The 18,003-nt window shown below is 65.1% G+C and overlaps 1 protein-coding gene across 1 annotated transcript; it reads left to right on the top strand.

Annotated features, from left to right (window-relative positions):
* The first annotated feature begins 2,300 nt into the window (after positions 1-2,300).
* On the top strand, positions 2,301-17,616 carry RFX5 (regulatory factor X5). The gene is made up of 11 exons (XM_054001349.1): positions 2,301-2,471; positions 3,501-3,631; positions 3,939-3,972; positions 4,101-4,183; positions 5,108-5,239; positions 5,642-5,758; positions 5,970-6,051; positions 8,471-8,669; positions 10,785-10,873; positions 10,959-15,901; positions 15,971-17,616. Exons 2-11 carry the CDS (start codon positions 3,513-3,515, stop codon positions 17,589-17,591), a joined length of 7,419 nt encoding a protein of 2,472 aa, XP_053857324.1. The 5' UTR covers positions 2,301-2,471; positions 3,501-3,512; the 3' UTR covers positions 17,592-17,616.
* The last annotated feature ends 387 nt before the right edge of the window (positions 17,617-18,003 follow it).

Genomic DNA, 18,003 nt, shown 5'->3' with positions numbered 1-18,003 from the left:
TGTCCCTCTGTCCCTCTGTCCCTGTCCCTGTCCCTGTCTCTCTGTCCCTGTCCCCTCCCTGTCCCCTCCCTGTCCCCCTGTCCCTCTGTCCCTCTGTCCCTCTGTCCCCCTGTCCCTCTGTCCCTCTGTCCCCGTCCCCGCGCTGCTCCGCCCGGCTCTGCTTTCCCTGCAATCAATAAAGTCGTTCCCTGCATCAGCCGCAGCTTCCCGAGGCTCATTCCCGGAGAAATGCCGGGACAATCAAATCGCGGCGGGGGCTGAGGGCGGCAGCGGGGCCGGGCCGGGCCGGGCGGGGACTGCTGGAAGTGTCTGGGAGAAATTCCCGGCGCTGGTTCTTTTCCCGGGGGTTTGCTTCCAGGTGTGGATTTTATCCCTGTTTTATCCCCCTTGCATCCCTTTTTATCCCTTTTATTTTATTTTTTTTCCTCTCTTCCCCCTCCCCGCCCCGTTTTTCATCCCTGGGGGCTCCTGGAAAAGGTCTTGCCCAGAAATAAAGTGGGATATTTGGGATAAATCCTTCCCTGGCCCGGGTTTTTCCATGGATTCCCCATCCCTGGAATTGCCCCAGCCCAGCCTGGGCAGCTCCTGCAGCCACGCGGGCCAGTGGAAGGAGATGAGCTTTAAGATCCCATCCACCCTAAAATCCCCAAAAAATCCCAAAATCCCCAAAAATCCCTCAATCCCCAAAAATCCCACAATCCCCAAAAAATCCCACAATCCCCAAAAAATCCCACAATCCCAACCCCGCGTTCCGCAGCCTCGCCCCCTGCAATTCAAACCCCAAATCCCGTTAATTTAACTGCAATTAAAACTTTCCCAGTCCTCCCCCTTCCCGTAAAATCTGCGAACTCCCCGAACCCCCTCGGCCCTGTGGGATTTTCCCTCCCCCATCCCAAAGGAGCCCCTGGAAAAGTCGGGAAGCTCCAGGTCCTGTTCCCTGCACGTCTCCCACGCCCCGGGGATTTTGGGGTTTTGGGATTTTGGGGTTTTTTTCTGGCAAATTCCTAACCGGTTAAACCCGGAAATTGGAATTTTTGGGTGGAAAAAGGACATTTTTTAGGAATAACGATCCCAAACCCAAGGTCAGAAATCCAGGGAAAAAAAAAAAAAAAGAAAAAAAAAAAAAAAAAAAAAGAAAAGAAAGAAAAAAAAAAAAAAGGCAGGAAAAGCCAAGAGCAAATCCTGGGATCAAATCCCGGGAAAATCCACGGGGAAAAAAAAATCCTTCCCCTCAGGGAGAGGCCGGAATTCCTCCATGGAATTTGAACCATCCAAATCCCTTTCCCCCGAATTTTTCCAGCTGTTCCAAACCCTTTTCCTTGGAATTCCCACCCGGTGGGAGCTGGAATTGATATTTAAAAAATTAATTTAAATGGTGGTTTTAAAATCTGATTCCCGATTTTCCCCCCGCTAGGAATTTGGGAATGTGGGGACTGCGCCTCCGGCACCTGGCTGTGATCCCCCGGAATTCCGGGAGTCGGGAATTCGGGAATTCCAAGAATGGGGAATTTGGGAATTGGGAGTTTGAGATTTGGGAATTTGGGAATTCCGGGGGTCGGGAATTTTGAGTGTTTGAGATTTGGGAATTTCGGAATTCTGGGATTCGGGAATTGCGGGATGCGCGTGACCCGCGGGATGAAATAAATCCGGAGAAAATAATTTTCCTTTTCCTTTTCCTTTTCCTTTTCCTTTTCCTTTTCCTGCTCCGGAGCGCTCCTTGCACACGTGACCTCCCCACGTGACCCTCCCTTGCACACTCCTTGCACACGTGACCTCCCCACGTGACCCTGCCTTGCACACTCCCCGCACACGTGACCCTGCCTTGCACACTCATTGCACACGTGACCTCCCCACGTGACCCTCCCTTGCACACTCATTGCACACGTGACCTCCTCACGTGACCCTCCCTTGCACACTCCTTGCACACGTGACCTCCCCACGTGACCCTGCCTTGCACACTCCTTGCATACTCCCTGCACACGTGACCCTGCCTTGCACACTCATCGCACACGTGACCTCCCCACGTGACCCTCCCTTGCACGCTCACCTCCCGCCCGTCGCACACTCGCACGTGACACGCGCACGTGACACGCCCCCCCCCCGCTGCCCGGCCCCCCCCCCACGTGACCCGTTTGCACACTCACCGCACACCCGCCTCCCCTCGCGCCGCCCGCCCCGACCAATCAGATCGCTGTTGCCAGGCAGATTTCAGCCCCGCCCGCCCGGCCGCATCCGGGCGCTCACCCCCAGCCGGCGGAGGGGAGGGGGGCGGGCTCAGCCAATCACAGCCGCGGGCGCCGCCGTATCCGGGCAGACCAGCGGCGCCGCGGCCAATCAGAAAAAAGAAAGGGCCGCGCGCGGCGGGCGAGGGGCGCGTCCACTTTCGGTTCGCGCGGGGGGCGCGGGGCACGTGGCGGGACCCCCCCCCCTCCCCCCCCCCCTCCGGGGACCCCCGAGCAGGACGGGACCAGGTGGGTGCGGGGCTGATGGGGGGGGGGGGGGACGGGCCTGGGGACACCGCGGGGACACCGCGGGGACACCCCCGGGACACCCCCGGGACACCCCCGGGACACCCCGGGCTCGGCCGCGGGACGGGCGCTCCCGGCCCCCGGCACCGCCCCGGGTCCGGAGCGGGGGTCGCGCCGGGCCGGGAGCGCCCCGGGCCGCGGAGGGCGGCGGTGGCCCCCGGGGGTCGCTTCCGGTGGCCTGATGGCCCCGGGGGTCGCTTCCGGTGGCCTCATGGCCCCATGTCCCTGGGAGGCTCCTCCTGGTGTCCCGTGACCCCAGCACCCCCTGTCCCCGTGACCCCAGCACCCCCTGTCCCCGTGTCCCCAGCACCCCCTGTCCCCGTGTCCCCAGCACCCCCTTTCCCCGTGTCCCCAGCACCCCCTGTCCCCAGCACCCCCTTTCCCCGTGTCCCCAGCACCCCCTGTCCCGTGTCCCCAGCACCCCCTGTCCCCGTGTCCCCAGCACCCTCTGTCCCCGTGACCCCAGCACCCCCTGTCCCCGTGTCCCCAACACCCCCTGTCCCGTGTCTCCAGCACCCCCTGTCCCGTGTCTCCAGCACCCTCTGTCCCCGTGACCCCAGCACCCCCTGTCCCGTGACCCCAGCACCCCCTGTCCCGTGTCCCCAGCACCCCCTGTCCCGTGTCCCCAGCACCCCCTTTCCCCGTGTCCCCAGCACCCCCTGTCCCGTGTCCCCAGCACCCCCTGTCCCGTGTCCCCAGCACCCTCTGTCCCCGTGTCCCCAGCACCCCCTGTCCCCGTGTCCCCAGCACCCCCTGTCCCGTGTCCCCAGCACCCTCTGTCCCCGTGACCCCAGCACCCCTGTCCCGTGTCCCCAGCACCCCGACCTGTCCCGGGTCACTGCAGATGTCCCCGTCCCGCCTCCGTGGCCGCCAGTGGCTCATGTCCGTGCCCACACGTCCCATGAGAATCCGTAATGGGATTTATCCCTGCCTTTAAACCCAAATTCCCGTTTTTTTTCCTGCTGCCAGCAGGACACAGCTGCCATGGCTGACGAGCGGCTGGGGACCAGAGCCACCAGGAAGGGCACTTCGTCCCCTGGCAGTGCCCGGGGCGGTGCCACCGAGTCCAGCACGCTGCTCCAGGAGCTCCGGGGCAACATCTCGTAAGGGCAGGGCCCCGGGAATTTGGGAATTCCTCCAGGGCACCCCAGGCGGGGCTCAGGGGATGGGGACCGGGAATTCGGAGCCCTGGGGGCTGCAGGGAGGAGAGGTGGGGACAGGGCGACACCAGGGGGGCAGAGGTGCCCGTTTTGGGTGCCAAACCAGTCCAACACCCCCTCCCCTGATGTGGTGGGATCCATCCTGGATCTCTGAGCTCTGGAAGGAGCTCGGGAGCCTCGGGAAGAGCTGGAATTGCGATCCCAGGATTTTCTGGGATCATCCCTGACTCACGGCGTCTGTCCCGTGCAGCAAATCCGTGCAGAGCAAGGTGGACTCCATCCTGGTGAGTGTTCCCCCGGAATGCTGGGCTGGAGGGCAGGGAATTCCCACCCCTGCTGGCTGATCCCGCTTTCCGGGCTCATCCCGGCGGATCCGTCACCTTGTCCTTGTCCCCGCGCCCCGGGAGCGCAGCAGGACGTGCAGAAGTTCTCGGACAGCGACAAACTCTACCTGTACCTGCAGCTGCCCTCGGGGCCCAGCCTGGGCGAGAAGAGGTGAGGGGGGATCCGTGGGGGGGGATCCATGGGGTGGGTCTGTAGGGTGGGATCTATGGGGTGGGATACGTGGGGTGGGATCTGTGGGGGGGGATCCGTGGGGTGGGATCTGTGGGGTGGGATCCCTGGGATGGGATCCGTGGGGTGGGATCCATGGGGTGGGATCCGTGGGGTGGGGTGGGGTGGGATGGGATGGGATGGGAATGAGAGAGTGGGAGGGCTTGGGATGGAGGTGGAATGGAACAAAGGTGGGACAGGACTGGATCAGGATGGAGCTGCTGGGATGGAGCTGCTGGGATGGGATGGGACAGGGATGGAGCTGGGACAGGGATGGAGCTGTGGGGATGGAGCTGGGACAGGGATGGAGCTGGGACAGGGATGGAGCTGCTGGGATGGGACAGGGATGGAGCTGGGACAGGGATGGAGCTGTGGGGATGGAGCTGGGACAGGGATGGAGCTGGGACGGGGATGGAGCTGTGGGGATGGGATGGGACAGGGATGGAGCTGGGACAGGGATGGAGCTGCTGGGATGGGACAGGGATGGAGCTGGGACGGGGATGGAGCTGTGGGGATGGGATGGGACAGGGATGGAGCTGGGACAGGGATGGAGCTGCTGGGATGGGACAGGGATGGAGCTGGGACGGGGATGGAGCTGCGACAGGGATGGAGCTGGGACAGGGATGGAGCTGCTGGGATGGGATGGGACAGGGATGGAGCTGGGACAGGGATGGAGCTGTTGGGATGGGATGGGACAGGGATGGAGCTGCTGGGATGGAGCTGCGACAGGGATGGAGCTGGGACGGGGATGCCCCAGGGCGGATCTGTCGCGCTGGAGCCGGCACAGGGATGCTGACGGCCTCTCCTTCCTGCCTGTTCTCCCCTCCCTGGCTGTGGCGCCCGTGGCCGCGGAACGGCGCGGAGCAGCAGCGGCTCCTCGCTGGAGCTGAGCGCGCTGGGCACGGCCGAGCACATGCACGCCTGCAGCTGGATCCGCAACCACCTGGAGGAGCACACGGACACCTGCCTGCCCAAGCAGGACGTCTACGACGCCTACAAGTGAGCCGGGGTGTCCCACGTCCCCCTGTCCCTGTGTCCCCACGTCCCCACCTCCCTGGGGACCCCCTGTCCTGGTGTCCCACGTCCCCCTGTCCTGGTGTCCCATGTCCCCCTGTCTGGGTGTCTCACATCCCTGTCCTGCTGTCCCATGTCCCCACATCCTGGTGTCCCACATCCCTGTCCTGATGTCCTGTGTCCCCCTGTCCGGGTGTCCCACGTCCCTGTCCTGGTGTCCCATGTCCCCATGTCCTGGTGTCCCGTGTCCCCATGTCCGGGTGTCCCACGTCCCTGTCCTGCTGTCCCACATCCCTGTCCTGGTGTCCCACGTCCCTGGGGCCCCGCTGCCCTGGGATTCCCTGGCAGGATCCCGGATTTCCGGTGACCTCCGGTCCCTCCCTGCAGGCGCTACTGCGACAACCTCGGCTGCCGCCCGCTGAGCACGGCCAACTTCGGCAAGATCATCCGGGAAATCTTCCCAAACATCAAAGCCCGGCGCCTGGGAGGCCGCGGACAATCCAAATATCCTTCCCCAGGCTGGAATTTGTGGTGCCAGCTGATCTTTTTCCCGTTTTTTCCTGTTTTTTTTCTTGTTTTTTTCCCATTTTTTTCCTGTTTTTCCCCATTCTTTTTCCTGGTTTTCCCGGTTTTCCCCAGTTTTTCCCATTCAGAGTCCTTCAGGGGTTGGTTCCCGGTTTTTTGGGCTCGGGAAAAATCCTTGACTCTTCCCAACGTACTGCTATGGTGGGATCCGGAGGAAGACCGTGGTCAGCCTTCCTCCCCTGCCCAGCCTGGACCTCAAAGTGACCGAGACGGTGAGAGCTGCGGGACGGGGTGGGGTGGGATGGGATGGGATTGATGGGATTGATGGGATGGGATCAGTGGGATGGGATGGGATTGATGGGATTGATGGGATGGGATCAGTGGGATGGGATGGGATTGATGGGATTGATGGGATGGGATTGATGGGATTGATGGGATGGGATTGATAGGATGGGATGGGATTGTTGGGATTGATGGGATGGGATTGATAGGATGGGATTGATGGGATGGTTGATGGGATGGTGGGATGGGATGGGATGGGATGGGATCAGTGGGATGGGACTGATGGGATGGGATGGGATGGGATGGTTGATGGGATGGTGGGATGCAGGTCCTGCGTTGCTCCATGAATCCCATCCTGCTGTCCCATCCCGTCCCCATCCCGCTGTCCCATCCTGCTCCGTGGGCTCATTCCTGTGTCCTGCTCTGCTCCATGACCCTCCTGCTGTCCCCTCTCTGCTGTCCTCCTGTCCCCACTCCCACGTGCTGTCCCTGTCCCTGTCCCTGGCGCTGTCCCCAGCAGTCAGAACCCTGCAGCAGCGAGGTGACACTGTCCCGGTGTCCCCACCCCGGTGTCCCCTGTCTGATGTCCCTGTCCTGGTGTCCCCCCCCCGCTGTCCCCTGGGTGATGTCCCTGTGGCTGTCCCCACTGCGCTGTCCCCTGTCTGATGTCGGTGTCACTGTCCCCCCTGCGCTGTCCCCTGTGCGATGTCCCTGTCACTGTCCCCACACCACTGTCCCCTGTGCAATGTCCCTGTGGCTGTCCCCATGCCGCTGTCCCCTGTGTGATGTCGGTGTCACTGTCCCCACTGCGCTGTCCCCTGTCTGATGTCGGTGTCAGTGTCCCCCCTGCACTGTCCCCTGGGTGATGTCCCTGTCACTGTCCCCCCCGCTGTCCCCTGGGCCATGTCCCTGTGGCTGTCCCCTGGGTGATGTCCCTGTGGCTGTCCCCTGTGCGATGTCCCTGTGGCTGTCCCCTGGATGATGTCGCTGTGGCTGTCCCCTGGGTGATGTCCCTGTGGCTGTCCCCTGGGTGATGTCGCTGTGGCTGTCCCCTGTCTGATGTCCCTGTGGCTGTCCCCTGGGTGATGTCCCTGTGGCTGTCCCCTGTCTGATGTCCCTGTGGCTGTCCCCTGGGTGATGTCCCTGTGGCTGTCCCCTGGGTGATGTCGCTGTGGCTGTCCCCTGTCTGATGTCCCTGTGGCTGTCCCCTGGGTGATGTCCCTGTGGCTGTCCCCTGTCTGATGTCGCTGTGGCTGTCCCCTGGGTGATGTCGCTGTGGCTGTCCCCTGTCTGATGTCCCTGTGGCTGTCCCCTGGGTGATGTCCCTGTGGCTGTCCCCTGTCTGATGTCCCTGTGGCTGTCCCCTGTCTGATGTCGCTGTGGCTGTCCCCTGGGTGATGTCCCTGTGGCTGTCCCCTGTCTGATGTCGCTGTGGCTGTCCCCTGGGTGATGTCCCTGTGGCTGTCCCCTGGGTGATGTCGCTGTGGCTGTCCCCTGGGTGATGTCCCTGTGGCTGTCCCCTGTGCGATGTCCCTGTGGCTGTCCCCTGGGTGATGTCTCTGTCGCTGTCCCCTGTGTGATGTCGCTGTGGCTGTCCCCTGTCTGATGTCCCTGTGGCTGTCCCCTGGGTGATGTCGCTGTGGCTGTCCCCTGTCTGATGTCCCTGTGGCTGTCCCCTGTCTGATGTCCCTGTGGCTGTCCCCTGGGTGATGTCCCTGTGGCTGTCCCCTGGGTGATGTCGCTGTGGCTGTCCCCTGTCTGATGTCCCTGTGGCTGTCCCCTGTGCGATGTCCCTGTGGCTGTCCCCTGTCTGATGTCCCTGTGGCTGTCCCCTGTCTGATGTCGCTGTGGCTGTCCCCTGGGTGATGTCCCTGTGGCTGTCCCCTGTGCGATGTCCCTGTGGCTGTCCCCTGGGTGATGTCTCTGTCACTGTCCCCTGTGTGATGTCGCTGTGGCTGTCCCCTGTCTGATGTCCCTGTGGCTGTCCCCTGGGTGATGTCCCTGTGGCTGTCCCCTGTCTGATGTCGCTGTGGCTGTCCCCTGGGTGATGTCCCTGTGGCTGTCCCCTGGGTGATGTCGCTGTGGCTGTCCCCTGTCTGATGTCGCTGTGGCTGTCCCCTGTCTGATGTCCCTGTGGCTGTCCCCTGTGCGATGTCCCTGTGGCTGTCCCCTGGGTGATGTCCCTGTGGCTGTCCCCTGGGTGATGTCCCTGTGGCTGTCCCCTGTCTGATGTCGCTGTGGCTGTCCCCTGGGTGATGTCGCTGTGGCTGTCCCCTGGGTGATGTCCCTGTGGCTGTCCCCTGGGTGATGTCGCTGTGGCTGTCCCCTGTCTGATGTCCCTGTGGCTGTCCCCTGGGTGATGTCCCTGTGGCTGTCCCCTGGGTGATGTCCCTGTGGCTGTCCCCGCAGGCGGAGCTGGCCGAGCTGGCGCAGTCCTACAGCAGCGAGGTGACGGAGGCCGCGTGCGCCCTGACGTGCGACTGGGCCGAGAAGATCCTGCGGCGCTCCTTCAACAACATCGTGGAGGTGGCGCAGTTCCTGCTGCAGCAGCACATCATCAGCCCCCGCTCGGCCCACGCCGACCTGCTCATGGCCATGGTGGTGCAAGGTCAGCCGGGGACACCGCTGCCACCCCCGGGGCACTGCCACCCCTGGGGGCATTGTCACCCTCTGGGGCATTGTCACCCTCTGGGGCATTGTCACCTCTCTGGGGGCATTGTCACTCCCTGGGAGCACTGTCACCCCCTGGGGCATTGTCACCCCCCTGGGGCACTGCCACCTCTGGGGGCACTGTCATCCCCTGGGGGCACTGTCACCCCTCTGGGGCATTGTCATCTCTCTGGGGGCATTGTCACTCCCTGGGAGCACTGTCACTCCCTGGGGGCATTGTCACCCCCTGGGGCACTGTCACCCCCTGGGGCATTGTCACTCCTCTGGGGCATTGTCACCTCTCTGGGGGCATTGTCACCCCTCTGGGGCACTGTCACCCCTGGGGCATTGTCATCCCTCTGGGGGCATTGTCACCTGTCTGGGGGCATTGTCACCCCTCTGGGACACTGTCACCCCCTGGGGCATTGTCACTCCTCTGGGGCATTGTCACCCTCTGGGGCATTGTCACTCCTCTGGGGCATTGTCACCCCTGGGGGCATTGTCACCCCTGGGAGCATTGTCACCTCTCTGGGGCATTGTCACCCCCTGGGGCACTGTCACCCCCTGGGGCATTGTCACCCTCTGGGGCATTGTCACCTCTCTGGGGCATTGTCACCCCTCTGGGGCACTGTCACCCCTCTGGGACACTGTCACCCCTCTGGGGCCTTGTCACCCCCCTGGAGGCATTGTCACCCCCCTGGGGGCATTGTCACCCCCTGGGGCATTGTCACCTGTCTGGGGGCATTGTCACCCCTGGGGGCACTGTCATCCCCTGGGGCATTGTCACTCCTCTGGGGCATTGTCACCCCCTGGGGCATTGTCACCCCTGTGGCACTGTCACCCCCTGGGGCATTGTCACCCCTGGGGCATTGTCACCCCTGGGGGCATTGTCACCCCTGGGGGCACTGTCACCCCCTGGGGCATTGTCACCCCTGTGGCACTGTCACCCCCTGGGGCATTGTCACCCCCTGGGGCATTGTCACCTGTCTGGGGGCATTGTCACCCCTGGGGGCACTGTCACCCCCTGGGGCATTGTCACCCCTGTGGCACTGTCACCCCCTGGGGCATTGTCACCCCTGGGGCATTGTCACCCCTGGGGGCATTGTCATCCCCCTGGGGGCATTGTCACCTGTCTGGGGGCATTGTCACCCCTGGGGGCACTGTCATCCCCTGGGGCACTGTCACCCCCTCTGGGGGCATTGTCACTCCTCTGGGGCATTGTCACCCCTGGGGGCATTGTCACCCCCTGGGGCATTGTCATCCCTCTGGGGGCATTGTCACCCCTCTGGGACACTGTCACCCCCTGGGGCATTGTCACTCCTCTGGGGCATTGTCACCTCTCTGGGGCATTGTCACCTCTCTGGGGGCATTGTCACCCCTCTGGGATGCTGTCACCCCCCTGGGGCATTGTCACCCCTCTGGGATGCTGTCACCCCCCTGGGGGCGTGGTTTGAGTGCGGGGGTCGTGGGTTGGACATGAATGGGGATTGAGGGGTGGGCGTGGCCTCGGCGGGCTATGTACATATATGGTTAAAAGGGCGTGGTCTCACGGTGTTTGGGGCGTGGTCTCGGTAGGGAACAAGCCCAAGGCGCCCGCGGGTTCCGCGTTAACGAAAATCGGCGATTTCGGGGGAAAATCGCCTCGGGTGTCGCTGTCACCACCCGGGGGGGGGTGGGATGGGGTGTCCCCCCCTTGTCAGTGTCCTCTTGCACTGCGCCGTGTCCTCTCCACGGTTCCCGTGTCCCCTCCGCACTCCCAATGTCCCCTCCACGGTTCCCGTGTCCCCTCCCCACTCCCGTGTCCCCTCCACGGTTCCCGTGTCCCCTCCCCACTCCCGTGTCCCCTCCACGGTTCCCGTGTCCCCTCCCCACTCCCGTGTCCCCTCCACGGTTCCCGTGTGCCCTCCCCACTCCCAATGTCCCCTCCACGGTTCCCGTGTCCCCTCCCCACTCCCGTGTCCCCTCCACGGTTCCCGTGTCCCCTCCCCACTCCCAATGTCCCCTCCACGGTTCCCGTGTCCCCTCCCCACTCCCGTGTCCCCTGCCACCCCGGTCACGTCCCCTCCTCCCACAGAAAACACGGACAAGCCCCCGCAGGACCCTCGGCCACCCGCAGCCCCCAAGAAGAACGGCGTGGACCCCTCGGACAGCGGCCAGGAGCAGGTGAGGACCCCCCTGGACCCCCTCCCCGAGCCCGGTGGGCGCTCAGAGGCGACCCCCAGCCCCGACGCCGCCTCCCTCGCCGCAGGCCAAGAAGGACGCCGTGCCCAAAGGCCACGTCCAGCCGCGGCCGGAGAAGAAGAAGCCCCCGGAGCCCCCGCGGCCGGCCAGCAGCCCGCAGGTGAACGCCCTGGTGGCCCGGCTGCCGCTGCTGCTGCCCCGCATGCCGCCCTCGGAGCGACCCCCGGGCCCCGGCGCCGCCCCGGCGCGCCCGGCGCCGCCGGTGCTGGTGCCCCGGCTGACGGCGGCGCCGCTGGGCGGCACGGTGAAGGTGGCGCTGCCGCTGCCCGTGGGCACCGCGCTGAGCCCGCCCGCCGCCATCCCCGTGCTCAACGTGCTGCTGCCCGGCGTGGGGGTCCCCGCGGCCGAGACCCCCGGCGGCAGCGCCCGGGCCGGGGGCGATGGCGAGGGCCAGCGCGGCAGGGCCACCAAGCGGCCCCCGGAGGGAGGAGGGGACGGCGCCGCGCACAAGAGGAGGCGCGGGAGGCCCCGCAAGCGGCCGGAGGACGCGGCCATGTCACCCGAGGACGCGGAGGTCCCCAAGGGCGATGAGGGCGGGGATTCGCCCCCAGGGGGGTCACCCGGGGGTGGCAGTGCCACCGTGCCCGCTGGGGACAGGGGGGCCGCTGGCGATGCTGCTGAGGGTGGTGGGGACAGCATGGAGGTTGACAGTGACACGGTGGCTGGTGGGGACAGCCCGGTCAGTGGCAGTGCCACTGTCCCCCTTAGTGCCACTGTCACCCTTAGTGCCACTGTCCCCCTTAGTGCCACTGTCCCCCTTAGCTCAGTCAATGGCAGTGCCACTGTCCCCGTTAGTGACAGCTCAGTCAATGGCAGTGCCAGCGTCCCCCTTGGGGACAGCCTGGTCAGTGGCAGTGCCACTGTCCCTGTTAGTGACAGCTCAGTCAATGGCAGTGCCAGCGTCCCCCTTGGGGACAGCTCGGTCAATGGCAGTGGCACTGTCCCTGTTAGTGACAGCCCAGTCAATGACAGTGCCAGTATCTCCCTTGGGGACAGCTCAATCACTGGCAGTGCCACTGTCCCCCCTGGGGACAGCCCAGCTGAGGGAAGTGCCACCATCCCCCTTAGTGACAGCTCAGTCAATGGCAGTGCCACTGTCCCCACTGGGGACAGCTCAGTCAATGGCAGTGCCACTGTCCCCCTTGGGGACAGCCCAGTCAGTGGCAGCATCCCTGGTGATGGCTCTGCTGGTGGTGGCAGTGCCACTGTCCCTGTTAGTGACAGCCCAGTCAGTGGCATTGCCACCACCCCCCTTGGGGACAGCCCAGCTCGGGACAGTGCCACCGTCCCCGTTAGTGACAGCTCAGTCAGTGGCAGTGTCACCACCCCCCCTGGGGACAGCCCGGTCAGCAGCAGTGCCAGCTTCCCCAGTTGTGGCTCTCCTGGTGGTGGCAGTGCCACTGTCCCTGTCAGGGACAGCTCACCCATGGTCAGTGACACTGAGGACAGACCAGTCGCTGGCAGTGCCACCACTGAGGACAGGCCTGTCACTGCTAGTGCCACCACTGGGGACAGACCAGTCGCTGGCAGTGCCACCACTGGGGACAGACCAGTCGCTGGCAGTGCCACCACTGGGGACAGACCAGTCGCTGGCAGTGCCAGCACTGGGGACAGGCCTGTCACTGCTAGTGCCACCACTGGGGACAGACCAGTCGCTGGCAGTGCCAGCACTGGGGACAGGCCTGTCACTGGCAGTGCCACCACTGGGGACAGACCTGTCGCTGCTAGTGCCACCACTGGGGACAGACCTGTCACTGGCAGTGCCAGCACTGGGGACAGACCAGTCACTGGCAGTGCCACCACTGAGGACAGGCCTGTCACTGGCAGTGCCACCACTGGGGACAGACCAGTCGCTGGCAGTGCCACCACTGAGGACAGACCTGTCACTGCTAGTGCCACCACTGAGGACAGGCCTGTTGCTGGCAGTGCCACTGTCCCTGTCAGGGATGGGCAGGACACTGGCAATGACACCAGCCCTGTCAGGGACAGCTCACTCACAGTCAGTGACGCTGGGGACAGGCTGGTCACTGGCACTGCCACCACTGGGGACAGAGCAGTCGCTGGCAGTGCCACTGTCCCTGTCAGGGACAGCCCCTCCAGGGCCAGTGCCACCTCTGGGGACAGGCCGGTCACCAGGAGTGCCACCATTCCCATCAGGGACAGCCCAGCTGGTGGCAGTGCCACCGTCCCTGTCAGGGACAAGCCAGCCCCTGGCAGTGCCACTGTCCCCAGTACGGACCGCCCCTCCAGGGCCAGTGTCACGGGGGACAGGTCGGGTGCTAGAAGTGCCACTGTCCCCACCGCTGGTGGCAGTGCCACCATTCCCATTAAGGACAGCCCATCCAGGATCAGTGCCACCACTCAGGACAGGCCAGTCAGAGGCAGTGCCACCATTAGGGACAGCTCAGCAGGTGGCAGTGCCACTGTCCCCATCAGGGACAGCACAACTGGTGGCAGTGCCACCGTCCCTGTCAATGACAGTGCATCCCGGGGCAGTGGCACTGCTGGGGACAGGCCGGTCACCAGGAGTGCCACTGTCCCTGTCAGGGACGGCCCAGCTGGTGGCAGTGCCACTGCACCAGGCAAGGACAAGCCAGCCCCTGGCAGTGCCACCATCCCTGTCAAGGACAGCTCACCCAGGGCTGGTGGCACTGCTGGGGACAGGCCGGTCACCAGGAGTGCCACCATTCCCACCAGGGACAGCCCAGCTGGTGGCAGTGCCACTGCACCAGTCAAGGACAAGCCAGCCCCTGGCAGTGCCACCATCCTTGTCAATGATGGCCCATCCCGGGGCAGTGCCACTGTCCCCAGGCAGGACAGCTCGCCCAGGGCCAGTGGCACTGCTGGGGACAGGCCGGTCACCAGGAGTGCCACTGGCCCTGTCAGGGATGGCCCAGATGGTGGCAGTGCCACTGCACCAGTCAAGGACAGTCTGGCCAGGGGCAGTGCCACCACTGGGGACAGCCCATCCTCTGGCAGTGCCACTGTCCCTGTCAAGGACAAGCCAGTCCCTGGCAGTGCCACCGTCCTTGTCACGGACAGCTCGCCCAGGGCCAGTGCCACCTCTGGGGACAGGCCGGTCACCAGGAGTGCCACTGTCCCTGTCAGGGACAAGCCAGCCCCTGGCAGTGCCACTGTCCCCAGGCAGGACAGTTCGCCCAGGAGCAGTGGCACTGCTGGGGACAGGCCGGTCACTAGGAGTGCCACCGGCCCTGTCAGGGACAGCCCGGCTGGTGGCAGTGCCACTGTCCCTGTCAAGGACAGCTTGCCCAGGGCCAGTGGCACTGCTGGGGACAGGCCGGTCACCAGGAGTGCCACCATTCCCATCAGGGACAGCCCAGCTGGTGGCAGTGCCACTGTCCCTGTCAGGGACAAGCCAGTTGCTGGCAGTGCTACTGGCCCTGTCAGGGACAGCTCACTCAGGGCCAGTGCCACCACTGGGGACAGGCCGGTCACCAGGAGTGCCACTGGCCCTGTCAGGGACAGCCCAGCTGGTGGCAGTGCCACCATCCCTGTCAAGGACAGCTCACCAAGGGCCAGTGGCACTGGGGACAGGCCAGTCAGCGGCAGTGCCACTGTCCCTGTCAGGGACAGCTCATCCCGGGGCAGTGGCACTGCTGGGGACAGGCCGGTCACCAGGAGTGCCACCGGCCCTGTCAGGGACAGCCCAGCCGGTGGCAGTGCCACCCTCCCTGTCAGGGACAAGCCAGTCCATGGCAGTGCCACCGCCCCTGTCAAGGACAGATCATCCTGTGGCAGTGCCACTGTCCCTGTCAAGGACAGCTTGCCCAGGGCCAGTGGCACTGCTGGGGACAGGCCGGTCACCAGGAGTGCCACCATTCCCATCAGGGACAGCCCAGCTGGTGGCAATGCCACTGTCCCAGTCAAGGCCAGTCCATCTCGGGGCAGTGCCACCACTGGGGACAGGCCAGTCAGTGGCAGTGCCACCGTCCCTGCTAGGGACAAGCCAGTCTCTAGCAGTGCCACTGTCCCTAGGAGGGACAGCTCACCCAGGGCCAGTGGCACTGGGGACAAACTGGTGACTGGCAGTGCCACCATCCCTGTCAGGGACAGCTCCTCCAGGAGCAGTGCCACCACTGGAGACAGGCTGAGCAGGGGCAGTGGCAGTGTCCCCATCAGGGACAGGTCACCCAGAGACAGTGGCAGTGGGGACAGGCTGGGCAGGAGCAGTGGCAGTGTCCCCATCAGGGACAGGTCACCCAGAGACAGTGGCAGTGGGGACAGGGCGGGCAGGAGCAGTGCCACCACTGGGGACAGGCTGAGCAGGGGCAGTGGCAGTGTCCCCATCAGGGACAGGTCACCCAGAGACAGCGGCACTGGGGACAGGCCAGGCAGGGGCAGTGCCACCACTGGGGACAGGCCAGGCAGGGGCAGTGCCACCACTGGGGACAGGCCGGGCAGGGGCAGTGGCACCGTCCCCATCAGGGACAGGTCAACCAGAGACAGTGGCACTGGGGACAGGCCAGGCAGGGGCAGTGCCACTGTCCCTGTCGAGGACAGGCTGGGCAGGGGCAGTGGCGCCATCAGGGACAGGCCGGACAGGGGCAGTTCCACTGTCCCCATCAGGGACAGCTCACACGGTGGCAGTGCCACTGTCCCTGTTAAGGACAGGTCAACGACAGCCAGTGCCACCACTGGGGACAGGTCAGTCATGGGCAGTGCCACTGTCCCTGTCAGGGACAGGTCACCCAGACACAGTGGCAGTGGGGACAGGTTGGGCAGGGGCAGTGCCACCACTGGGGACAGGCTGGGCAGGGGCAGTGCCACTGTCCCTGTCAGGGACAGCGCAGGCAGGGGCAGTGGCACCACTGGGGACACGCCAGGCAGGGGCAGTGCCACTGTCCCTGTCAGGGACAGCTCCTCCAGGAGCAGTGCCACCACTGGGCACAGGCTGAACCGGGGCAGTGGCAGTGTCCCCATCAGGGACAGGTCACCCAGGGCCACTGCTGTTGGGGACAAGCCAGGCAGGGGCAGTGGCAGTGTCCCCATCAGGGACAGGTCACCCACAGAGAGTGGCAGTAGGGACCGGCTGGGCAGGGGCAGTGCCACCACTGGGGACAGGCTGAGCAGGGGCAGTGGCAGTGTCCCCATCAGGGACAGGTCACCCAGAGACAGTGGCAGTGGGGACAGGCTGGGCAGGGGCAGTGCCACCACTGGGGACAGGCCGGTCGCTGGCAGTGCTACCGTCCCCATCAGGGACAGGCCAGGCAGGGGCAGTGCCACCGTCCCCATCAGGGACAGGTCATCCAGGGCCCCTGACACTGGGGACAGGCTGGGCAGGAGCAGTGCCACTGTCCCTGCCAGGGACAGCCCAGCTGGCACGGTCAGGGACATGCCAGTCTCTGGCAGTGTCACTGTCCCTGTCAGGGACAGCCCATCCAGGGGCACTGCCACTGTCCCAGCTGGGGACAGGCTGGGCACTGGCACTGCCACTGTCGCCGTTGAGGACAGGCTGGGCACTGGCACTGCCACTGTCCCCGCTGGGGACAGGCTGGGCACTGGCACTGCCACTGTCCCAGCTGGGGACAGGCTGGGCACTGGCACTGCCACTGTCCCAGCTGGGGACAGGCTGGGCACTGGCACTGCCACTGTCGCCGTTGAGGACAGGCCGGTCAGAGTTGGTGGCACGGCTGGGGACAGGCTGGTCACTGACAGTGGCACCGCTCCTGGCAGGGACTGCCCCTCCAGGGACAGTGGCACTCCTGGGGACACGCTGCTCTCTGGCAGTGCCACCGTCCCCGTCAGGGACAGCCTATCCAGGGGCACTGCCACCATCGTGGACACGCCCGTCACCGGCAGTGCCACCATGCCTGTCAGCAACAGCCCCTTCTGGGCCAGTGGCACCGCTGGGGACAGCGCGGTGGCTGGCAGTGCCACCGTGCCCATCAGGGACTGCCCGTCCCGGGGCACTGCCGCCGTCGTGGACGCGCTGGTCACTCTCAGTGGCACTGTGATGGACAGGAGGATCCTGGGCAGTGTCACCGTCCCCGTCAGGGCCAGCCTGTCCAGGGGCACCGTCACCATCGTGGACACGCCCGTCTTTGTCAGTGCCACCGTCCTCGTTGGGGACTCCATCCCCAGGGTCACTGCCGCCATCGTGGAATCGAGGGTGCCCGGCCATGCCACCCTCCCCCTCGGGGACACGCTGGCCTGTGGCAGTGCCACCCTCCCTGTCAGGGAGTGCCCGTCCGGGGACAGTGCCACCCCCGCTGCTGGGGCCGGGTCAGTGGGTGGCAGTGCCACCATCCCTGTCAGGGACTGCCCGTCCGGGGGCAGTGCCACCCTTGGGGACAGGCACGTCACTGGCAGTCCCCCCATCACGGACACGCCAGTCAGTGGCAGTGCCACCATCCCTGTCAGGGACTGCCCGTCCAGGGACAGCAGCACGCCTGGGGACAGGCCTGGCAGTGCCACCGCGCCCTCCAGGCCCGTCACTCCCGTCCGCGTCAGTGTCATCAGGGACGGCAGGACGGGCACCAGGCTGGCACCGGAGGCCCTGGCACAGCGGGGCCACAGCCAGGCCGGGTCCCCCCTGGGGGACACGCAGGGACAGCCCTGCTCCGGGCACCGCGAGGGACACACGAGGGCGGGGATGGGGTCCCCTGCGTCACACCAGTAAAAACCAGTAAAAACCAGTCACTCCAGCGCGGCTGTCGTGTCTGTGAGCGCGGGCACTGGGAGGGGACATTGGGAGTGGGGAGGGGACACGGGGAGTGGGGAGGGGACACTGACAAGGGGGGGGACACCCCATCCCACCCCCCCCGGGTGGTGACAGCGACACCCGAGGCGATTTTCCCCCGAAATCGCCGATTTTCGTTAACGCGGAACCCGCGGGGCGCCTTGGGCTTGTTCCGTGCCGAGGCCACGCCCCCAAACGCATGATACCACGCCCTTTTAACCATATATGTACACATGCCACGCCTCTTTTCCGCGGCCAGCTCCCGCATCGCCACGCCCACATATCCATATAAGCACAAAACCACGCCCCCGAAGCACAAGCCACGCCCGCTATCCCGCGCCTCCGGGCCGGC

Source organism: Vidua macroura, chromosome 29, assembly GCF_024509145.1.
Source record: "Vidua macroura isolate BioBank_ID:100142 chromosome 29, ASM2450914v1, whole genome shotgun sequence".
Classification (NCBI taxonomy): domain Eukaryota; kingdom Metazoa; phylum Chordata; class Aves; order Passeriformes; family Viduidae; genus Vidua; species Vidua macroura.
The sequence above is the reverse complement of the archived record's forward strand: the minus strand, read 5'-3'. Positions and strand labels throughout refer to the sequence as shown.